Raw genomic sequence first — 22,842 nt, 5'->3', positions numbered from 1 at the left:
TAACTGATTTGCAACTTTGCTTAATGCAACCAGAAATGTTAAAGGGATAATTACAATGAGTAAAAGTCTTGATGGTCAACATGTTTGTATTGTCTCAGGCTACAGTGCATCACATCGCCCACCCCTAACTGGCGGATTAGTGTCTTAACAGCATCTTTAGGAACCTGAGTGAGTTGGGATTGAAAATTCAACAGTTCCAGTCAGACCAGGGAAGAATAAGAAGAGGTTTTGTCTACAGGGCAGAGCCAGAGATGATTCAGTACAATTTTATCAGCAATATCTCTACTAACACATGGAGATAAGATTCATCCTCTGCAGGGATGCACTGTCTGTTCAGTACCAGCATCCAAAAAACGCACACAGACACATTATTTCTGTATGAAAAATAGATATAGTAGACAATATCATTAAGCAAGCTAGCAGTATAAATAGTGTCTCTTGTGTTCATTTGGGTTCACCATAGAACACAGGGACAAATCCTCTCATACACACACAGCCTGGTTCTGATATGAAGGAGCTTCAGTGTTGTTGAGTGAGTGTCATGTACAGTTTTCTCTATAAGCACACATTACCGGTGACAGCTTCAGTTTAATTAGTACGCAAAGAAGAACAGGTTGACATTTTGGGAAGAAGGATAGCTCAATTTCAAGGGCAGGGCTGGAGGAGAAGGGATGACACCACAGACGGCTAGCTTAACATAAAGACCGGAAACAGCAGCTAGCTTGGCTCTATCAAACCAACACCTCCAAAGCTCACTAATTCACTCGTTATATATTGTTTGTTGTCATAACCATGACGGCAAAATATTTATTACTGGCTGACGAGCACAAGTGATTATGTAAACATAAAAAACAAAACAAAACAAAAAAACACCTGCTTCCTTTGCTAATCGAGTCGGGACCTGTTGCCAGGCAACCATTTCCCTTAGCAGGCTCACAGATCAATTATCTTAAACATAATCCGTAAAATGGCAAATTGTCCCTTTTACACCTCTGCTTTGCGTATAATTAGACGACTAAGATGTAACGTGTTAATTGATAAGCTTTAGTGGAGGTGGTAGATGAATTTAGGATAACTTTTCCCCTGCTTTTTGTCTTCATGCTAACTGAAGTAATTACGGATTTCTGTCTCGGTTGGCTAATAGTGCGTTCATGTGGCGTCGAAATAATCGGAAAACGCACTACCAACACGGTAAATCGGAGAAAATGTGGGTATACGAGTTGACGTTAAAACATGGTGGGCAGAAATAAACGATGGGTTTAAGGTATCGTGCATATTTGTGAAAAAGGTGTCAATGTGTTCTTTAAATGCAAGACATCGTCCACGTGGCTCTCATATTCCTACCTGACGCAACATAAATACGCCGAAGTCGCGAGATCGATATCCGAGCTCAGGATTGAGGGACCATCAGAGGAACAAGTGAATGCAGCATTACACGAAACGAAAGCGGTGTCAAACCTCTGATCCAGCCCTCCTCCATGAAGCGATTATGAGTACTCCACAAAATGTCAAACTATTGCCTTAAATATTAGGAAAAAACATATTTTCAAAGTAGCACTGTGATAACGTCTCGAGGTTAAAATAATTATTCAGTATATTTAGATCTGAGATGATACTACACTGCTATAAAACGGTGGAAATTAAGTTCAAAACAATGCACTACATTAGAGATATGATACTATTATATCACTGAGCTTTATGACATCAACCATTTACTCTCCCTCAACACGCTGATGGCTTGTTTCACATCTAAGGGCCCACACGGTTCATCCATGTAAACGGAGGAAGGAAAAATATTGTGGCCCACGAGTTTCATATTACAGTAAACTAGTTTGTTCATCACTCAGACCATCACGTTCAGCCTCTGTCTCACACACACACGCACCAATAATAAAACGCATCTAGCCTTGAGCACAAACACTGTGCTGTACCATCAGTTACACAAAACACACACGCTCACACACACACACCTCTTTAGTACAACTGTTATACAACATCAGTACAATATAGATAATATTGATACATGAGAATTGTACCACACAGGCATCTATCTACAGTACCATGTCTGTAGAGCCTCCATTACTTCTAGTGCATTCTGGGAGATGCAGTCTGTAATGAGTCATTTTTTTCTTTCTTTTTTTTTTTTCTTTTTGGCTGATTCGCTGCAGGAACAGTATTAGGCCTCTCCAGGTGATGTAGTGTTCTCTAAAACAAACAGTCTCCTCTCCCACTCGCTCCTCTGGCATAGTAGCATATATTCCTATATAAGACAAGTGTATAAGACTCCAGTTTATAAAAAATAGACAGGCTCAGAGAATAGAGAGGGGGGGTCTCTGCTCTGTCTGTGCACAGGGAGTGTTGAGTTTTAAAAATCGATCGTCTTTTTCTTGCTTTATATGGTTTAAGGCAGTCCAGTGGAAGCTGAGTGCGGGGACATCATCGTGACTTCTGCCGCCCCTGTGTGTGCATGGAATTATGGGTATTTCTCGCTCACAGTTGCCCTCCCTCTGTGGCCTGAATCTCATGATCCTCCTCCTCCTCTTCTTCTTCTTCTGCAGCGATGACATCACTCCCTCTGTGAGTCGGTTTCGTGTGTTAAGGGGCGAGCCTCGTGGTCACTCTCTGGCTTGTCGAGGTTTGTAAAAATTCTGCTGAACTTGCGCAGCTGCTCACTGGCTGTTAGACTCTCCTCCTGCAGGCGCTGGTTGTTCTCTCTCAGGTTGGCCATCTCTGCCAGCAGAACGACTTTATCCTTCTTCTCCTGGTGAAAGAGAGACGAGAAAGAAGTGAAATTATTACTTTTTAATTAACTGGACAAAAGATGTACTATACTACTAATATATAAGATTTATTATTTTACGGGATAGTTTGACATTTTAGGGATAAAGTAAGTAAGTAAGTAAGTAAGTAAGTAAGTAAGTAAGTAAGTAAGTAAGTAAGTAAAAAAGACATTTTTTACCATAAGAGACAGTGAAAGTATAAAACATATCAAAATGTGCATCCTAGTTGGTGCATGCAATAGCACTATCACCTTCTGGGTTAAAATGTAGCCAATAGTTTCTACTTTTAACTGTTTAATAAAAGCAAAAATATGAGGGAACCAAAAAAAAAGACTCTCACTCTCTCGAGGTCGTTATTCAGCTGTTTTAACATCACTTCCAGGTGGTAGAGCCGACCAGACAGATCGTTGGGCACCTCGTCACTGTAAACAAACACGGCACTCATTACTTGGGACAAATGCCCTCAACCCTGCAGGACAGGTTTTACTGGTGGTTGTCTGTGTGCACATTAATTCTAGCATAGGACTGAACTTAGACTGAAGTGAAACTCTCGCCAAAAAGCAACCTAGGCTTTATTTGTGATTGACTATGAGTCAAACCTTAGTGTAAATGCATAATTATGACGAAAGAGACGCTTTTAAGATTTAAAGTAGATTTATTTGCTACCACTAACATGAGTTATCCAAAAACTCTCTTTTTAGTAAACTCTGTGTCTGCACCAATGTTCTCAATGCTCATGATCATGTGTAGAGTCCCTGATGATACTATGAGCAAAGTTTCATGTTGTGTCGAACCGTAGTGTTTTAAAAATAGTGATTTTGATGCTATCGCTAAAGTGCCCCAGCACTCCATTGAAAATTAGCTTGCTCGAAAACAAAACTACGATAAACCTTAAAAGTGACTCTTTCATCGTAACTATGCATTTACACGAAGATTTGACTCATATTCAATCACAAAAAAAGCCTAGGTTGCATTTTAGCAAGAGTTGTACTTTAAGCTCTTCAGCTACAATAATATCATACTTAGATTACTTACTGGCAGAAAAAAATTAACACCCTATCTGGCAACACAGATACTGTTACTAAACTCAAAGGAATGAACATCCTGGGGATTCAGTGAAAGTAAATCACCACAAGGTGGCAGTAGTGACAAAGGCCTACAGACATAACAAAACAAGAATATTTAGAGGAGTTGTATTACTGTATTGTATTACAAATACTGTTTTAACAGTGAGGTTAACCTACACGCTGAAGGTCGGTGTGGTCCGAGGTGTCTGAGGAGTGTGAAACTGGACTGGACTGACGACTGGTCTCATGTCAGGACCTCCACCCTGTGGCTCCGTCAGTGAGAAGAGGGAAACTGCTCTTTGTGCTGCAACAGAGACAAATAATCGTTCTTTGTAAAAAAAAGTTCCAAAAAGGGTCTTTTTACCCAGGTTTCCCTTGGGGTAAATGAGACAATCCCACCTCAACACAGGAGAGTCTGGCAGCAGGTGAGGTTATGGATCAAGTGCTAGGTTGATTCTAGTGTGTTTGTCTTTGCTGTGATAGTCTTTGTGGTTTTAGAGGACACGAGGGACGGGAGAGAGACCCAGAAAGAAAATAGTGGCTGGGAAGCAGAGCAGGTCATCACAACCAGACAGATGAACGCACAGAGCTCCTGTTTCTTTCCCAGGAGTGTCCTGTGACAGAACAAGCCGAGCCATGGTGAAACCTATCAACCCCCAACATTCAGGCAACATGTCTCACATCCACCATGGATTTAAGAAGCTGGCTAAATAAATTTAACGTTAATTCTGCAAATTCTACGTACAACAAATCAGTTACATTTTCAGGAATTTGAGATTTGTTTAGCATTAAATCAACTAATAAAACCAACTCACCTTCGTAAGCTTTAGCGGCGTTGACTAGGCTGGACCACTCCAGTCCACAGGCTGTGTCAGGAAGAGGCATGAGCCCAGGATCGAGCCTCCTCAGGGGGGGAACTTTGTCTCTAACTTCTGTAAGGGACAGCTCGGAGGCAGACAGAGGCACTGAGGGACAGGAGAGGACAACAACTGCAGTAAGTAAACAAACCTCTGAATGAAAGAAGGGCAGCTACATCAACTAAAACAGAAGAACTGTTTCTGTCTTGCGATTTTCTCTGTAACAATTCATCCACGATTGCTTCACTACATTCGAGAGGAGATGAGGAGAGACCGTTGGTGTTTCAGCTCAGTAAAGTCACTTAAGTTTGCCATATTGTTTCCCTAAACATTTTTGAGCTTTTACACACAAATGCCACATACACTAATTGCATAGTGCCGAGTGTGAAGTTGTTTAGATGAGTGGTTCTTGAGAAGGCTGAAATCATTCCATTTTAAACAGGCACTCCACTTGTACTACAAGACTGCAGAAGTTATGAATGAAAAAAATCAATCCAAAAAGGATTTCTTTTCACTAAACTCCTTGGATCCCCTCAGAATGAAACCTTGGCAGCTAATACACTCAACACAACTGTTTTGAAACATTTTCTTGACCTTCCTAGAAACAAGTTGTTGCAGTGTAAACTCACTCTTCTTGCTCTGTATGTGGTTGGAGATGGCGTGTCTGCGTGTGGGCAGCGTGGAGGTGAACAGCACGTCAGTGGGGGTCGTCTGGTTCTCAGAGTCGAAGCTGGACTCTCTGCGCCCGCTGCACAGTGACTCGTCTGAAAAGGTGCGCTGCAGGGTTCGTCTGGGAGACTACAAGGAGAAAAGTAAAAGGGATCAGAGCTGTGTGTGCACGTTCATTAGAATAAGACTTTTTGGGAAGTATCTGTGTGTTGCTCACTGGATCTCTTTGTGGTGTCTCTCCCGGGTTGTCCATGATGATCAGTCTCTTCAAGTCATCTTCAATGGTGCTTTTGTAAGTCCGGCGTGGAGAACGCAAGTCCCTTAGTGATGCTCGGAGTCGAGGCTGTCCAAACACGTTCTTTGAATTTGTATCCACCTGCCTGAACATCATGAACACAAAGGATATGTTATTTTCTTAGTCATCTCTTTCCTGTACCGCCTCACATTCACCCAAAGCATGAGCATTATGTCCTATAGCAGGATATGATGATGATATTTTCCATGTACTGATTATCAAACTCCCTCCATTTCAGAGATTCAAAGATCAAACTAATTCAAAGCTGTGCTCTGTAAAGTCCTTATATTTTAAAACTTGTGATACTCCAGGAACAGAATGAATCTCTTGGGTTTAATTGAAGCATTCGTTCAATAACGTACTTCTTGCTGCTGCTGTCAGAGTTGGATGTTGTGTTTGAGGATGACGGCCCAGTGTCGTCGTTCATCCAGGCCGTTTGTCTGCTCTTTCCATATAAGGCCTTGGGGGCGGAGCTGGACAGGGGGATGGAGCACAGCTGAGCTGAAGTGGGTGTTGTCGTGGCGGCTCGGACAGGCCGGGCTTTCTCAACTGTTGGCGTCTTGTAACCTTGAGGCGTGTAGGCCCTAAGAGGATGGAAAAGACACACAGAAAGACACATGATTAATGCATCAAAATCAACAATGTTGTAATGAAACACAGTTAGCCTGAAGATGTTTTGACGCATACAATCAAGCAGTGTAGAGCAGGAGGGAAATTCTCTTCATTGTTTTCAACTGTTGAAAAAAATTTTTGTGAGAAAGGTTCTCACAGACTCAGCTTTGGTATAATTATTTTACTCAATGTTTGTCAGAGGATAGGGCTGAGGAGATGGACCGAAATGCACTATGATGCAAGCTGGATTCATTTAATGTAAACGAACAAGCTACTGAGATCAAATAAAGAGGAACTAAATACCACATCTTACATAGTATGATTCAATTTAGAATACAGAACACAGAAAGACCTTCTAGAAACGGGTGTAACATTTTGACACAGAGAATTAGGCATAACTCAGCCTACCAGCACCCATAAAGTGTGTTAATTAGTGCTCTTCAGAGGTGTTGATGTGATTTTTTGTTCCATTTGGAGAAAGCTAGGCTAGCTGTATCTCTCTGTTTCCAATCTTTGTGCTAGACTGTACTTATATTTAACAGATACATAACCAAGTAAAGTATTACTTTAAAGATCATCAGAATCATGTAACCCTATGACCTGTATCATCACTATAAACACAGAAGAGAAACACATGAATATAATACAAAATAAACTGAGTCTATTTTACTGCTCTGCACGTGTTGTCTTTCTATATGAGTATAATTTACTATTGAAGCACAGATTTCTCTTTGAAGAATGCCATTAAATTCCAGTTATAAGTTATGAACTACAACTACCATTAACTATCAAGAGATCTGAATGTCTTTTATCCACCTAATGTGTTCCTCAACAATTCAAGGACATTCAAGTGACCTTTTCATCATTTAGAAAAACACTGTGTCCTACAGCCTTCTGTTTTTATTTTATGTCTATATCATGTTTACAGTCTGACACATCCCAGAGCAGACTGCAACATCTGGGTTTAAACACAGATTGTTTTAATCCAACACAGAGTGGTCCAACCCTGTGTATGTTTGTGTGTTTTATGATTTTCATATATTCATTAGGTGGGGGTAGCAACGAGTCCACCAGCAGAAGAGATCACATGATGATCTGTACGTTTCATAAGGATTAGGCTGCGTTAATCCTTAAAGAGATACATTTTCTTTTTTAAGCAGGATCTGAGTGTGGTACATAACTGCTGCTGCTTTAAGCATGGTTCAGTATAGTTTCCTTAAAATGTGTTAAAAGTTATTACCAAGTGCATACATTACTTCATCAAGCTGAGCAGCATTAAATTGTGAGATTTATGAATGTAACTCAACACTCTCTCCATACAATCAAGCCAGCACATATCTTGGGTAAATGTGCTTCATAAAAACTCTCCATAAAAGATTAATCTAATCAGTGAGCCGTTCTCTTACCTGGGTTTAAAAGCATCCATTTTATCAGCACTGGAGCCAGGAGGTGGGAATGTCCTAGTCCTGTATCCTTTGTTCTGATTGGCTGAGGCAGGTATGATAGGTGAAGACTCCCGTCTCCTCGCCTCTCCGCCACTGCTGTTCCTTGCCATGGACAGTTCCTGGACGCCGCTGTAGTTAGGGAAGATGTGCATGGGCTTGGGGGGCTGGCTGTTGGACATGATTCCGTGGCGAGTGTTGTTGTAGTGGGTCGAAGCGTCGATGCCGCTGTCATTAGACCCCCCTTTGTTAAGAAGGTCAGGGTCAGTGTCAGCTGGGTCACCGAGGCAACCCCCACCTCCTCTGTCTCCTCCAGCTCCTCCGTCGAACCAGCGTTCGTCACTGTGGCTGCTGGAGGCGTTACTGGACAGGGTGTTACTGCTGGAGTGGCTGGAGTACTGAGTCTCACCCTGTGGATGACAAGAGGGCAAAATCAGACACACTCAGAGGTGACGAATGAACAAATGAGATGGGGTGATGACGAGTCTGACCTTCGAGTGTCTGTTTGGAGAGTCTTTTCCTGGGATGTCCTGTCTGGGTAGCCGCCTCTGCCCCCCTCCAACACCCGGTCCTCGAGATGACGACGCCGGGACATGCCAGAGAGGTTCTAGACAGAAAACACACACAGACACTCACAGGATTAAAGTAAATTACACTGAACCTCCACGGTTGGCAAAGAGGATTAAATACTTATGGCACATTTAAACACTGACCTCCCCCCACCCACCAATGACAAAATCACACTCTGTCATCTCTACTCTACTGTAGACACACACACACTGAAACAATGTTAAGGCAACGAGTGTAGTAAAAGACAGGGTGATTAACTTAAACATTATAAAATCATCTAATTTTAAGTTGCCATGGCAAATATGTCAGCAAACAGTTGCCTATTTACACATCCAGCTGATACAGTGCAACACTATCATCCATTTAGAGTCACGTTTTCGGCCACCCAATGAGTGTACATCCAATTTCCAACCTCCTTTAACCTCTGTTTTTGGTCTCCACCATCTGTTGACTGAAATGTCTGGGTTTTTAGCTGCAAAACCCTCCACTATGTTCACCACCTAGTTAGTTGTATGTTTACTGCCTGAACAGGAAGTGTACAGCTATGGCCGGCTGCGATAGCCGAAGCAAATGCTGATGAGAGCTGTGAGAGTGACTGAAAGACTAACACCGCAGCTGAAAATTAAAACAATGAGCTAAATAAAAAGAAACACTGAAGATAAGGGGAACTGCAGGGTCAGGTGACAATTCACTGCAGGGTCATCAATATGAACATTCCCTTTCACACACTGATAGGCATGTGATCCATAAATCCTTAAAATAAAAACATAATCATAACTGACCCTTTTAAAAGATGTTATCCACACCCTCAACACATGGTTGAGCTCTTGCACTTCAGACATCCTGCGCTCCAACACTTTTAGCTTAGCTGCTACAGGGAGTATTTCTGGTTTTATAAAGGTAAATAATGTCTTTTCTTATGATTTTGATATAATCTCTCTAGGTTTCCTTTGAGATTGTATCAAATGAGCTGTATGATTCCATTTTCTCTTCTTTTTTAATTGTTTTGTGAACTGCAAGACTTCACCTGACTTTCCATCAGTTAGTAGATAATGACTGAATTTTCACATTTAAGTAAACGTATCCTTTAATAACTTGCAGTTCTTTTAAGGGTGACGTACCAGTTTTGCAGCGCTCCATGGTGCTGTCCTGACTGGTGAAGCCTGAAGAAGACTCTCCACTGGAGGTGATGTCCACGCTGAGGTGGGGCTCATACGGCAGCAGAGAACGCTGTCCTGTTCCATATCTACACAGATCATAGGAAAAGGAAATGTACTTTATTTTAAACACATTCATCTAACAGTTACATGTGAAATAATTACACAACGAACACTAAGAAAGCCCTAAGACTGTTTTGATTCGACTGAGCAGAGGAGGATTTCACTTTCCGCTTTGCATCCTGATGGCGGTTGAATAAAAACACATTTTTCTGGTTGGGCGAGATGTTATCAACCTCCACACTGTGAGGAAGAGCCACCCACACAACAGATCCTTCTGGGAGACAGTGTGTTCGTACACGTCTAACTGCAGACCGGATCACACCACACTATTCAGCCTCGTCTTAAGAACAGATATAATGCGACTCGAGCACACAAAATGTAATGTTGCGTTATGAGTCATATCAGACATGTTTAATCAAGATCAAAGGAGCGACAGAGGAGAGGTTGGAAAACAAAAGAACACACACAAACCTGTCAGGTGAGGGTTTGTAGCGTACGAAGGGCCCTGGTGTGATTCCAGGCGGCCCCATGGTGGAGAGGCTGACCAGGCCAGAGGAGGGCGAGGAGAAGCTGGCTGAGGGGTTTCTGTAGGGCAGCACTCTGTCGCCTCCTGCAGGAGACAGACTGTAGTGGTTCTCAGGGTAGCTCACTGGCCTGGAGGAAGCACAGAGAGATGCTGGTGGTTAACCAAGAGGCAAACACGCACACCACAGGGAGGTGAGGCGGACGAGTAGGGAACACAATGAACCATTTATCTAAATTAGTGAGAAACAAGCTGCAACAAAAGAGATTCAGTTAGATGCTGCCAGGATTTGATTGCCGTTATTAACTTTGAGAGTGGGCAGTGTGACACCAGCTCCAAGTGACATGAGTGTGGTTAGCTACTGAGAACAAAACGGTCAAAACAAAACAAAAAATATCCATGTAAACAGAGTTATATATTCATTCCCTCAGAGGATGTTCAAAGAGAACATAGTACTTTAAGGTCATACACTTATACCCCAAGTAGCCTTGACAAATTAGAGTATTTAGTTTTGGCAGAGGAGCGTCCTGTTAAGTTAAAAACACGTCTTGTTCAACTAGAATAAAAAACACTGAGTGCAAACAGTTTCTCAGTTTTTTAAGAGAACATCAGTTTCTATCAATGCAAGATTGAAAATGTATTTAATTAATGGACTGAAGGATTACAAACGATGAAGCAAAAAGACCATGCAAGTTTGTTTGAAGATGATTTGAGTTGCATGCATGAGGAACGTGTCTACAAAAAAGCTGAAGTCCCTCAAAAGAAACTTCAGGTGATGGATTCACACAATATTTTAATGATTGAAACAACGTAACTGTCTCAATATAATTGTAATACCACTCTTAGACTGAATTGCTGTTTTGTCAGACGTGTTTGGAATTTGTTTTGTTTTGCCTTTCGCAATCACTAGAGAGTCACGTTTCCATCCAGCTGACATCATTTTTATATCAACATTCATTTTCATGAATGTCTCTTTGAGATTAAAATCTTTTTCAGATTGTCACAACAATGAATAAAAAATGGAATGAAACACAAATCTATATCTCATCCCCACATTCTCATTTTCAGTTGTCATTTTTCATGGATGCGTCTAACTAGCTTTGCTGAGGATAACGTAGTAGTAGTAGTAGTCGTAGTAGATTCTGCTTACTGAGTTTCATTATCATGCTTTAATAAAACTGGAGAAATCATTGCTTTAAATAGTCTAATGCCTATTTGAAGTCTCACCTCTTGGAGTTTAGGTGCTGAGGCTCCCTGTAGGGAACAGGCATCAGGGCCTTATGTGATCGGGGCAGTGGAGGAGGTGGGGGACCCATGGGGGCCCAGCGCTGAGGGTTGGGGGCACTGTGGAGCCCTGGAGGAATGGGTGGGCTGTCCCACCGCCACGTTGGGCGAGGGGAAGGTCTGTAGCCCACTGCCAGGGGCTCAGGTTCTGGCTTCTGCTCCATGGTCTTCATCTCGTACTCCTCTGTGCAGCCCCTAAAGACACAGAGAGAAGATGAGGGGGAGGTCGACTTTCATCTGCTCAGGACACAAACACTCAACCGAAATGTTCTCATGGCAGCCTGCTAGCTCGATATCCAGCAGATATCTTTTACACATCATCATTATTTCATTCACACAGCCTATTACAGGAGGACATCAAATATGCATAGAGGATGTATTCAAGACGAGACAAATGCCAAGAGGAGGAGGAAAGAAGAGGAAGAGGAAGAACAAGAAAAAGAGAAAGAGAGATGGGGGGGGTGAAAAATGGTGTCAAAGTGAAATTCACACTGAGATAAAACACAGGAGGAATCAGATAAAAAAAGAACTTGGAGATAAACAAACACAACACAGTAAAGATTTGTGAGAGAGAGATGAGAACACAGAGTGTGATGTGTCCTTTAAAGGGTCTGTTCACTCAAATTAGAACTGCAATTAATGATTCTTCTCATTAAAAATCAATCTGTGAATGTTTCTGTTTTGATTTATTAAAGCAAAACAAATCCATTGAATTCAATGTGATGTCTTCTAAAGTAATCTTTCGCAAACCTCAAATATTAACACTATTGTCATGAAAGACAAGCAAATATTCATATCTGAGAGGCTAAAACCGTACATTCTTCCAATTTCCGCTTAAAAAAATACACGAACAATTATTTACTGTCTGTTGACCCAAATACATACATATCTACAAAGCAACTATTTCCAAATCAGAAATTATTTCCCATTTAAACTGAAGTGAGCAGTGTGGATTATTCTGAAGAACAGGTTATTACTTAAAAGATAAACACCAAAACTATCTACATTGATAGATACTACTAGACATATGTAAACATCATTGAATGACAGAAATACACGCATATGATTATGAATACTAGTAGAAAACAAATGACAGTGTATGCAGAACAGTGCACAACTGCACTATTTAGAAAAAACATGATCAAAGAACATAAAGACGACATGTGGAGGGATGTTCTGATCAATCAAAGAACATTTTTTAACTCAATTAATATCCAAACCATTACATAACCGCAGTACAAACCTTAGAGAGAGCAGAGCCTACACATGTTGACATGCAGTGTTTCTTCCATCACACTGTCGGAGGTGACACAGCTGGAGCTCCCCATCACACATGCACACGCGCGCACACGGTCAAACACACATCACACCTCTTCTCCTCTGTATCCATCCATCTTGCATGTGCGCGACGGAGTCAGAACAGCAAAGGAAAAACTCTGGTCTCTCTTTGTTTCTCTATCTTTCTCTCCTCCACCCACTTCACTCACTCTCGGTGGTGTTGGAACACGTCCTCCTCACCGAGCGCGTCTCTTCTGCCTCTCCAACTCGAAACGCGCTCAACCCTGCCTTTTTTTTTCCCTCTCTCTCTGTATCCCTCCCCTCCTTTCCGCCCTTTTCATCGCACAGGGCATGCATTTTTAATTAATCACTTCCACTCATTTATTTATTTATTTATTTTGTGGTCTCTTTCCCCCCCTTCCTGCAGATTCCAGGCCTTAATCTCATGCAATCTGCTTGCCTGGCACAGAAACGAGTCAGAGAGAGAGAGGGAGGGAGAGAGAGAGACACGGAGAGAGAGAGAGAGAGAGAGAGAGAGAGAGAGAGAGAGAGAGAGAGAGAGAGAAGGGGGGGGAGTGAAATACAAGACCCTTATTATCAGCTGCTACTTGAGAGAGAGTGTGTATGTGTGTGTGTGTTTGTGCATGTGTGTGCGTGTCAAAGGGATTTAACTTGGTGTAATTAAACTGCCTCCGACATTAAAGAAATTTAACCACTATGCGATCCAGCCACAATTACTGTATTTAGGAGCTCAGAAACATGTATGCGCACACACACACACACACACACACACACACACACACACACAGTGGTTATTTCTTCACCTCCGTAACCGTTCTGTAACACCACATCAGCGTCTCATAAGGCCTCGTTATTCTGCTCTCTGTCAAGGCCGTGTGTGGATGAAAGGTTTAAAAAGGGATGACGGCAGGGGAAAGAAACAAGATTCTGGGAGGAGGGGGAATGAGCTGAACAAGATGACTTGATATGAAGGACAGAGAAACAAAGAACAGATATGGCTAATTCGCGTTAAAACAAACGCGTCTTTCCCTTTGTCTCTGTACCTCATTTCCTCTCGAACCACCATCGCTCTTTCTCTCTCTGTTCACTCGCTTCCTCTTTTCACACACTCCCACACAAAATCCTCTCAGAACATTGGAGTCTAGCCACTATCTCACCCTTGCCTTTGTATGTTTGAGTGAAGAGTGTCCTGTGCTCACTCTAGCTCTCTTTTGTCCCTCCACTCCTGCCTGCTAACACTCAGCACCTTCCTGTGCTGTCACCTACTCCCCGAACATCTGTATTCACCATAGCTGTTTAATAAAAATCAATCACTCAATACAGCACTGAAACACACCTGCGAGGGCCTCCCTCTTCATATGGAGGGATTATGACCACTTTGACCGTGACAGACGTCCTCAGCAGGTCGATCATTTGCTCGTGAGTCAGCGTCACCGCCGCCACCTTGCAGATCTCCACTAACCGACTGCCCTGTCTCAGTCCCGCCTGCCAGGCAAAGCCGTACTCCTCCACCTGCAAAACCACAAAGAAAAAAAAGCCTTCAAACAAGCCAGTTATGCACAGCCAAGAATCTTCATAGAGGAGTATTTGAGGAGGAGATCTGGCGTGGCAGATGGTCATCTGATGGTACCTCGGCCACGGTGCCGTCCAGACGGACATGGAAGCCCAGTTGTCCCAGTCCATTTCTTCTAAGAGTCATATCCACCGTCTCACATCCCACTGTCAATGACTGGTGAAGACAGAACATGGCATAAAAAACATTAGATTTAGAATATAATTACATTTTGCGTGTGAATTAAAATAATTTCTTGGACAAAGAACACAATCTGATAGGCTGTTAAATACTAAACCCTGATTCAGGAAAAATGTGAGTTATATAATCCATAGAGTGCCTGTATGCTTTATAATATTTGTGTTTTTATTGCAATATGTATCAAATAGGCTGGGATTAAAGTGTTTGATCATCCAAAGTAATTGATCTTTACTGATGGTGGAACTGTTTTCATAAATATGTTTTCGTGGTCTTCTGCACTGTGGGGCTAAAATTTGCATAATTTCCTACAGGTACCAGCGGAAAAGCTGCAAGTACGTAAATAAGGATGCGTGTATCAGACAGCGCAGGTAATGAAATGACAGGGAAATATTTACAAATTGCCTTTTTTTTAAAAATACTTTAGGAAAAGCAGATGCATTCAATGCGTGTCAGCCCTTAAGGATACAACACAGAAACATTTAACACAAATATGCTACGATCCCAAACACAATACAAGTTCTGTGCCTCAAAGGTCACACAAATGTACGTTTTCTGCTCTGGTGTTCACCATCCCTCTCCTCTTGATGAGCATTAACCTCTCACCTTTAATCTCTGCACCACCTCCCTGATGTCCTGTGTGCAGCCCTCTGGTACCCGCACCGCGATGTGGTCTCCTCTGCCATAGAAGATCTTTACTGCCAGACGTTCTGGTGTCCAGCCAATCACGTCCGCGCAGAAGCAGTTAAACACCACCTCTTTGGTGGAACAGTCTGTCAGGAGGACGTACTCAGCCGACAAACCCAAGGCACAGGGGAGTTCAGCGCCTCCTCCACTAAAGTCTTGGGCTAGGACCCTCCACGCGATGGCCCCCGCGGCTCCCAGCTCTGCTCCCTCTCTTGCCTTGGAGCGCTCGCGTTTTTTGGACGCGAGTGAGATGAGGTTGTTGAGCTTGCCGGCTGAGTCGAGCGGCGTGCTGCTGACGTAGTTCTCAGCCAAGTCGCGTAGGTATTCCTGCCGCGTTCGCGTCGCCATGGTGTGGAACTTCTCTGACTTGTGTGCTGCATTTTCTGCATTGATAACTTTAGCTAGGAGAAAGTTACGGAAGGTTTCTGGGTCACGGAAGGTGACACCACTGGGGATAGGTGGGCCAAAGGGAGGCACGTCCTTCATTCTTGTCACAGCAACACTGAAAGTAAAGGTTATGAAGCGTGATTAACTTATTGTTTTCATAGTTTTGTGTATATAAATATGAAACATGTGGTTGCTCTGTTCTTAACATTTACCTGTAACAGGTGTTTTCAGAGCAGGGGTTGTGCACCCGGACGATAACAAAGACATGCTGGAAGTGTGAGCGAATATTCTGGGGGGTGAAAGGCAACGCTCCCGGCTCCTGGAAGATTATGGTGACAATGTCGTTCCCTATGTGCCTCTTTCTCAAGAGCTGAGGGAGAGGAGAGAGGGAAAAAAAGAAATTAATATTAAAAATTAATAAAAAATTAGCTAAGATAACTGGCACTGACACAACTGACTCAGTCAACGTTAGAGAAAGTCTCACAAGGGAAATGAGAGATTGAGACGACCAGACGCCAAACAACAGCTCTTTATGTAATTTGTTTTTCGGATTCTGTGTGGGCTATTTGTGTCTGTGTGAGCTGGTTTGTCCGTCTATCTGTTTTCGTGTAGGAGACGTGGCACAGAGTCCAGGCTGTGTCTGTGCAGGGCTGCTTGCCAATCCTCCCTTCATCTGCAGGGGGAAGTGTGAAAGTACCAATTATGTAATCCAGCCCACTGTTTGGCCACAGATACTCACATTCTCCAGCATGGTGCCACAGGAGGATCCTTCACTTGCACTTATGAAAATGTAGATGATTGTGCTAATGCAGTGGTTAAAAACTAACAATTATTATTAGAATATTATTATTAGAGTTTTTCCTTTTTTACATTTCAGTTCTTTTATGAACATCTTGACTTTTTTTCTATTTAAGCATCCATTCTAAATAAGACTAAATACAGCTGATTGACGGTGCAAGACTATCTTTTGCTCTCTCCCTTATATATACACGAGCCTTCACACTTCCTATATTCCCATTAAATTTCTCCTGTTCATCCACCGCGGGACATTTTTTGAGGCAATGCTGCCACCTAGAGGTTCACTTGAGCAATCAAATCTCCTTTCTGCTGCAGCCTCTAAACCTCTGGATGGAGTTATTGTGCCATGTATAAAATTAGACTTTCTGATATCAGAGTTGATATCAATAAACACTGTTGAAACACTTAATTTTCTTCATCTTAAAAAACTGCAACCCTCACATTTCTTGTTTACACACCATTTACAAGACCACTTGTTTATGTGATAAACAGTAAGTTGCTGTGAATTTGAATAAAAACATACTTTTCCAATTGAAAAGGTCAATTTATGCTTGAGGAAGAACAAATGACTGTTCTGCAAGTGTGTACACAAATCCCAAGCACCCAAAGGGCCTGTCTGAACACACATGTTCACCCGTGTGTTCCTCTTACGACAACACTTAAGCAAACCATTAAAAATACCCACACGCAAACATCAATAAATAGATTCATTAAAAAAATGCTATGTTACACACTGGTCATTGACACACAGCCCACGTTGCAAACACACAGTGCCCTGGAGAACGTGTAGGAAGGCAGCTTTATTTGAAGAAAAAAAAAGGAGGGAGAAAATACAGAAACTACTCACTACTGAACCCCACCCTGCTCTGATCCAGTCAAAGAACGAGAGGGCAAAAGAAGAAGCCGGAGAGAAAGAGAGGGCAGAAAAGCCACAAAGAACAAAGACTATGAAAATACGAGCGGCTGAATGAAACTGGAAAGAGGCTAAATGAAGAGAGTGACACAAGTCACGAGTTTCCACTTGATGAATTCTTGCTGTGGTTTACAACCCGGAGAAAAAGGCTTCAACGAAAAACCACAGGCAGACTTTGAAAGGCTTTGAGGGACTAGACAGGACATTCATGGATGTATTTCTCGGCTGTATAAACTTGGCTTGAAACACTCAGGCCTGCAGTATGTGATGGTGCAGGATTTAGGAAGGGGTGCTTATAAATTCTTACCTGCTGGGGGTTGTTGGGCATGTACGGCAGCATGGTGGACACGTGGAACATGACCTCGTAGCCTTGGTAGGTGGTGTACAGGGAGTGGGTGCCTGTAGAGTCGGCTGAGGAAGATATCAAAAGTTAAAATTTGTTAACAGCGTATGACACGATGATGCTGAATTAGAGTTAAAACACTTCCTGGTTCAAACAGGATTTTTGCAGGGTTCATGAAGACTTACAGCTGCGGTCACTTCACACTTAACAGACACAAAATACGCAAAATAAATAACATTGCTAGCTTCATCCATCTGTGAAATTATTTGATTTTGTCATGCAGACATACTCGAGGTGTCTTTCATTTAAATCTTCTGCAGACATGAATGGACCATTAAGGAAGATTTAAGGTTTCTCATTGAAGGATAACTTTGCAAAAGAATAATAAGTAAATGAAATAACCTTCTTCTGCTTGTGTTATCTGCACACCATGGTGAGTTTTAATTGCTGAGATCTGGAAACATCACCATCGTTGTGTGGAATTGCCAATACATTTATGGAACACGGTGAATGTCTGAAAGGTTGTGCTCAGACTACCAGCCCAAATACATTTTTGTCATATCCAGACTGATTTCAGGAAGTCTGGACAGCAAGAAACAAAACACATGAAATGCAAATCATATCCAAACCACATTTGGTGGTGGTTTGAAATGCAATTCAAATTGAATTTCAACAGATGTTTCTCAGTCTGGACGCTGTGGTCGCTCATATCGGGTTGTGTCATTTTCATTACTCTAGCGCTCCACACGCCGGTGACATAAAATCCAGAGACAGAGGGGCATCAGAATGGCTACGAGCAGAGTGGTATGGACAACAACACAGATAACAACAGTCTGTGGACAGAAATAAATGTTATGCTCTGTGACTTGATAGCGTGATCGTTGGGAAGGGAAGATAATGGATCGATGTTTCTCATGTTTTCACGCTTGAAAGCCATGTAACCGCTGTATGAGGTGTTTGTAGCCAGTGTTATCTCCAAAGCAACCCATACAGATACTGATCACTTACAAATAACAGCTCCACGATCTAGTCTTTCATATCTATATTGAGAAACAAATCGGATTATCCTGCTGTCTGAACATAGCCAAAGGCGTTCTTGTGAAGACTCACTCTTTGTGTCGAGCTGTGCGGCGTATTTGGTGAATCCTTTGAGCAGCACCTGCTCCCCCAGGAGCTCCAGGAAGGCAGAGAAGGCGGGTGACGCCTCCTCATTGTTGTACATCTCCTCCTCAGTGCTCTGGCCTGCACGGCACAGCAGAACACCCACCTTGTGCTTCTGACTTAACTACAAGAGAGAGCGGAGAGATAACATTAACACCACACACACACACAGCTGAAACACCACAATCAAACACAGCTGAAAAACTGCAGTCCAATGCAGCTTAATGTCAGAGTAGATGTTTAGAGATAGCGATGCATTTAAACACTCACTCTGAACAAAACTTGGCTGTTGTATAAACCGCCTACACAAACAAAAACAAGCCTACGGCTGGCAGAACACCACGGCCGTGCAGTTCAACCTCCATTAAATAAAAGGTGAGATAACATGGCTAAACATTAAAGCTTTTATGGTCACACACTCATGCTCGACACACCACACCCTGCTTTACTCAGCTTTCACAGCCCTCCGTCCAATTCTGTACTTTGCACCAACACTAAATCTGTTATACAGGTCTCAGACATTTTTACACACAGTACCCGAGCATACCATACGTCTCTGCGTTTCTCTGTTTAAACTTAATGTATTTTGCCCTGAAGACACAATGGAGACATCGCTGCTGCAGGGATCAACTGTCAGATTTTCAGTTTAACAGATAAGTTGAAAAACAAAATGCAAATGCAGACTCATAACCTACCCCCTGTTCGTCCAGTTTGAGGAGCTGCTCGGTGACTTTGGGTGTGCTGAGCGCCAGTCTCAAACAGGAGACATTAAGCTCGGGGACGACCTGCTCCAGAACCTCCTTGAGCGGCAAACCCCGCACCGTGCCGTGCCTTCCCGTAGACGCCACCGCATCCTCCAAGATGGAGCCTCGCAGGGTCACGAGCTGAATGTAGGGAAAGAAAACAATGTTGTAAAAAAAAGGGAGTAATACATGCTTCTGCCCTCCAGTAAGCGATTTAGAGTCACTCAATTTGAACACGACAGGGTTTAGGGTTAGTAAGTTAGTTAGTAACAAGTTGTCAATGATCATATAATTTGCCAACTATTTACATTTGTTTTGAAGATGTCATCTTGGGCTCAGTGACATTAATTGAGAAAATAATCAACAATCAAAATAATCTTTAGTTGCAGCCCTGTAAAAATGAAATGAGTATACTTTAATTGAGAGAGGTCAGAGGCCAAGTTCAGCTATAGTATAGCCTGGAGATGGAGAGGTGGGTGATTTGTAGCCTGCAAACCTGAAGTGGGTCCATCAGATGAGGGATGGTTTCACTACTCATAATAACAGCCTGCTGCCCTGAAGCCACACGCACACACGCACACTATACACAGTGAAAGTGCTCCGTGTGGAGGATTTTAAGTTGAGCTGTATTGTGCATTAATATTCTGCTCAGTATTGTGCTGCCACAGAGTGCTGTTCCCTGGTGAGAGGAAATTGACCTGCTTCAAAACAGTGAGACTATAATAACCTCAGATACAGTCGGGAGGAGTGGGCTGTTCCTTCTTGCTGCACACACATATACACACACCCACACACGTGTACATCTACACACACAAATGCGGCTTCATTAAAAATACATGGCAGACTGTGGAGTTTGCAGGGGCCGGAGAGACAGCTGAACCTCAGAGACTCGAGTGTGCACCGCAGAGAAGTGAAGCCTGATTGACACAACGCAGCTGAAGTTACGGAGCGCTCGTTTCTACTCATCAGCTTCTGTGTGACTGTGACACGCTGAGCAGGAGGGCTATGTGTATAAGTGTATGATGGAAGGAGTAAGAAGGGGAGAAACAGGAAGTCTCGCCACCTTGCTGTGTCAGCACTGCTGCAGTGAATTAAATGACAGACTTTAGGGGGATGGATATTTGAGAGGAGCTGCGGCTTGAGTGGGAGAGAATAAAGTCTGCAATCAATCTCTTTTTTTTCCGCGCTGTGTGGGAACAGCAGGCCTGTGTGAGCTGGTTGTGTCTGTTAGCTGAGCCCTGTGTACTTAGATGGCGGAGAGGATCCATTGTTACTGCAGAGCTAAGGTGATGAGGCCAGGCAACCATGTAATCCAGCTAAAAACAACATTGTACACAGATGAAGGAACATGGCGATCAGAGGCAAACTTTGCTGTTTGTTTGAGCAACCTTGACAACATTACACAGGAGTTGAATAATATATTAAAATCAGCTATTCATGGAGACCTCAGACCTCTCTAACATGACCTATAAAAAGACAGAAGTAAGGATGCACTGATAGTGAAATTCTGGCCTGATTCAGATTTAGTTGCACTTCACTATAAATTAATTGATGTGTTATAGGGTCATTCAGGCCTTCATTACACAACACAACCTTCTTTCACATAAAAGGTTCTTTTGTTGTTGAAAAGTCGTTTTAGGCTGCTATACAACTACCTAGTCTGTGAGAAGAGCTTTTCAGTACTTACAGTGCCTCACACACTGATGCCAGGGATGTCACGAGCGAGTAGCTCATGAATGTGCCAGCACAAAATTGATGTAAAACTACAAATACACATCTGCCAGTGTCATCAGTGAATGTCATCTTATTTACCGATAGGTTGATGGCTGTTTACCAGGCAAATACTGGCCCATAAATTGGTGCATACCTAAACACGAGACTATCACAATAGCTGCGCTCTCTGTGATCGGCTAGAAATAGGTTACCAAGAAATGTACTATTGCAAGTTAGACAGTGCGCAGGAGTTTGCATGAAACTTTTGGTCTTCTTGCCCGACTCCTTTGTACATGTCTCATGACACAGATGCACCAAGTAATTTTTCTGCCTCAGATGAATTTGCCAATCATTTTCCAGACTAAACAATTAGTCTCTTTGTCTAGAGAGTGGCAAAATATGCTGATAACAGTTTTCCAGAGACCAAGGTGACATATTAAAACGTCTTGCTTTGTTTAACCATCAGTCCAAAGCACAATGATAATCACAGCACAAGTCAAAGAAAAGCCTCCTATCTGAAAAGCTGGAACTTATAAATATCTGTAGCTTTTTGCATTTAAATAACAATAAAATGATTTATCAGTTATCAGAACAGTTGTAGATGAATTGTCTGTCAATAAGAGGTTCGTATTGATGCCACATGTCAATCATGAAAAAGTTTTAAATATGACATTTGGTGCTCTGGAAGCAGGAATTCTGAATGTGAATGTACATAAATGCTAATGGAGACTGCAGTGGAGCTAATTTCTTCCCGATCACCCGCCTGCCATTTAACACATTACGAGTATTTGATTCATCAAAGTGGAAAAGTGGTTGGGTGTGCTCCCACTGAGAGCAGGCCAAACACTTTGGCCAGAGCAGCCAGTATTTGGTTTGGCTTTGCTGAGCTGAGCTGGGAGCGGGCAGGTGGAATTTTCCACTGGCAGACGGGAGAGGGGGTGAGGAGAGAAGAGGGAGGGTTAAAACCTGGGCACAAGGGTGAGGAGAATCACAGGTAAGGACACAACAGGAGAGGCAGTAGCTAAGGAATTAACTTGAGCGTGCACGCTCACACTGACTCATCAGTGTGTCATCGCTCAGAAATCCCCAAACACACACACACACACACACACACACACACACACACACACACACACACACACACACACACACACACACACACACACACACACACACACACACACACACACACACACACACACAGCAGATGTGCGTACCTCGCTCGTCCTGACGATGAGCCGGTACTGGTACTGGTCTTTCAGGTCTTTGGTGTCTTCCAGTTTCTCCCTGCGGATGCTTATTGCCACAGCGCCCATCTTCTCGTCTGTCCCAAAGTAGTTTGAGTGCTCTGGTGAAGGACAAGCAGAGATCAGTGTCAATGTGGGTGTTTGTTGGTTTACTGGTTTTCTAAAAAACTGAATATTTTTTAGTTTTAGACTGTTGGTCAAACAAAACAACACATTTAAACATGTCAACATGAGCTCTGAAAAATTGTGAGGAGTATTGTTCATTGTTTCATAGAAAAAACATTTTGTAGACTTTTATAAAATATTATGCATGATTTTAAATAATCGTGAAAAATGCTTATAATTTAATCATTTCTTTGAGCGAAAGACCAAAAACGTTCTGCGTCTAGCTTCTCAAATACGGAAATTTGCTTTTTTTTTTCTTTAGGTTGTGGACTTATGGTCTTCAACTCATGCTTTGAGAAACTATGATTAACATATTA

At 42.6% G+C, this 22,842-nt stretch overlaps 1 protein-coding gene across 1 annotated transcript in view; it reads right to left on the bottom strand.

Moving 5' to 3' along the window:
- Positions 1-1,956: 1,956 nt before the first annotated feature.
- The window catches only part of sipa1l3 (signal-induced proliferation-associated 1 like 3), a 68,273-nt gene continuing 47,387 nt past the window's right edge, over positions 1,957-22,842 (bottom strand). Inside the window, exons 5-24 of the mRNA XM_037123293.1 lie at positions 22,331-22,461; positions 19,353-19,541; positions 18,607-18,781; positions 17,461-17,564; positions 15,655-15,812; positions 14,975-15,557; positions 14,249-14,347; positions 13,955-14,130; positions 11,263-11,514; positions 9,984-10,166; positions 9,414-9,538; positions 8,214-8,329; positions 7,687-8,132; positions 6,031-6,252; positions 5,591-5,753; positions 5,334-5,502; positions 4,663-4,812; positions 4,025-4,151; positions 3,121-3,202; positions 1,957-2,761 (exon numbers count right to left, since the gene is read on the bottom strand). Coding sequence (XP_036979188.1) covers positions 2,567-2,761; positions 3,121-3,202; positions 4,025-4,151; positions 4,663-4,812; positions 5,334-5,502; positions 5,591-5,753; positions 6,031-6,252; positions 7,687-8,132; positions 8,214-8,329; positions 9,414-9,538; positions 9,984-10,166; positions 11,263-11,514; positions 13,955-14,130; positions 14,249-14,347; positions 14,975-15,557; positions 15,655-15,812; positions 17,461-17,564; positions 18,607-18,781; positions 19,353-19,541; positions 22,331-22,461 — 3,845 coding nt within the window. The 3' untranslated portion in view covers positions 1,957-2,566. The remainder of the gene's footprint in view (positions 2,762-3,120; positions 3,203-4,024; positions 4,152-4,662; positions 4,813-5,333; positions 5,503-5,590; positions 5,754-6,030; positions 6,253-7,686; positions 8,133-8,213; positions 8,330-9,413; positions 9,539-9,983; positions 10,167-11,262; positions 11,515-13,954; positions 14,131-14,248; positions 14,348-14,974; positions 15,558-15,654; positions 15,813-17,460; positions 17,565-18,606; positions 18,782-19,352; positions 19,542-22,330; positions 22,462-22,842) is intronic.

The sequence above is a fragment of the Acanthopagrus latus genome, chromosome 2 (genome assembly GCF_904848185.1).
Source record: "Acanthopagrus latus isolate v.2019 chromosome 2, fAcaLat1.1, whole genome shotgun sequence".
Lineage (NCBI taxonomy): Eukaryota > Metazoa > Chordata > Actinopteri > Spariformes > Sparidae > Acanthopagrus > Acanthopagrus latus.
The sequence above is the reverse complement of the archived record's forward strand: the minus strand, read 5'-3'. Positions and strand labels throughout refer to the sequence as shown.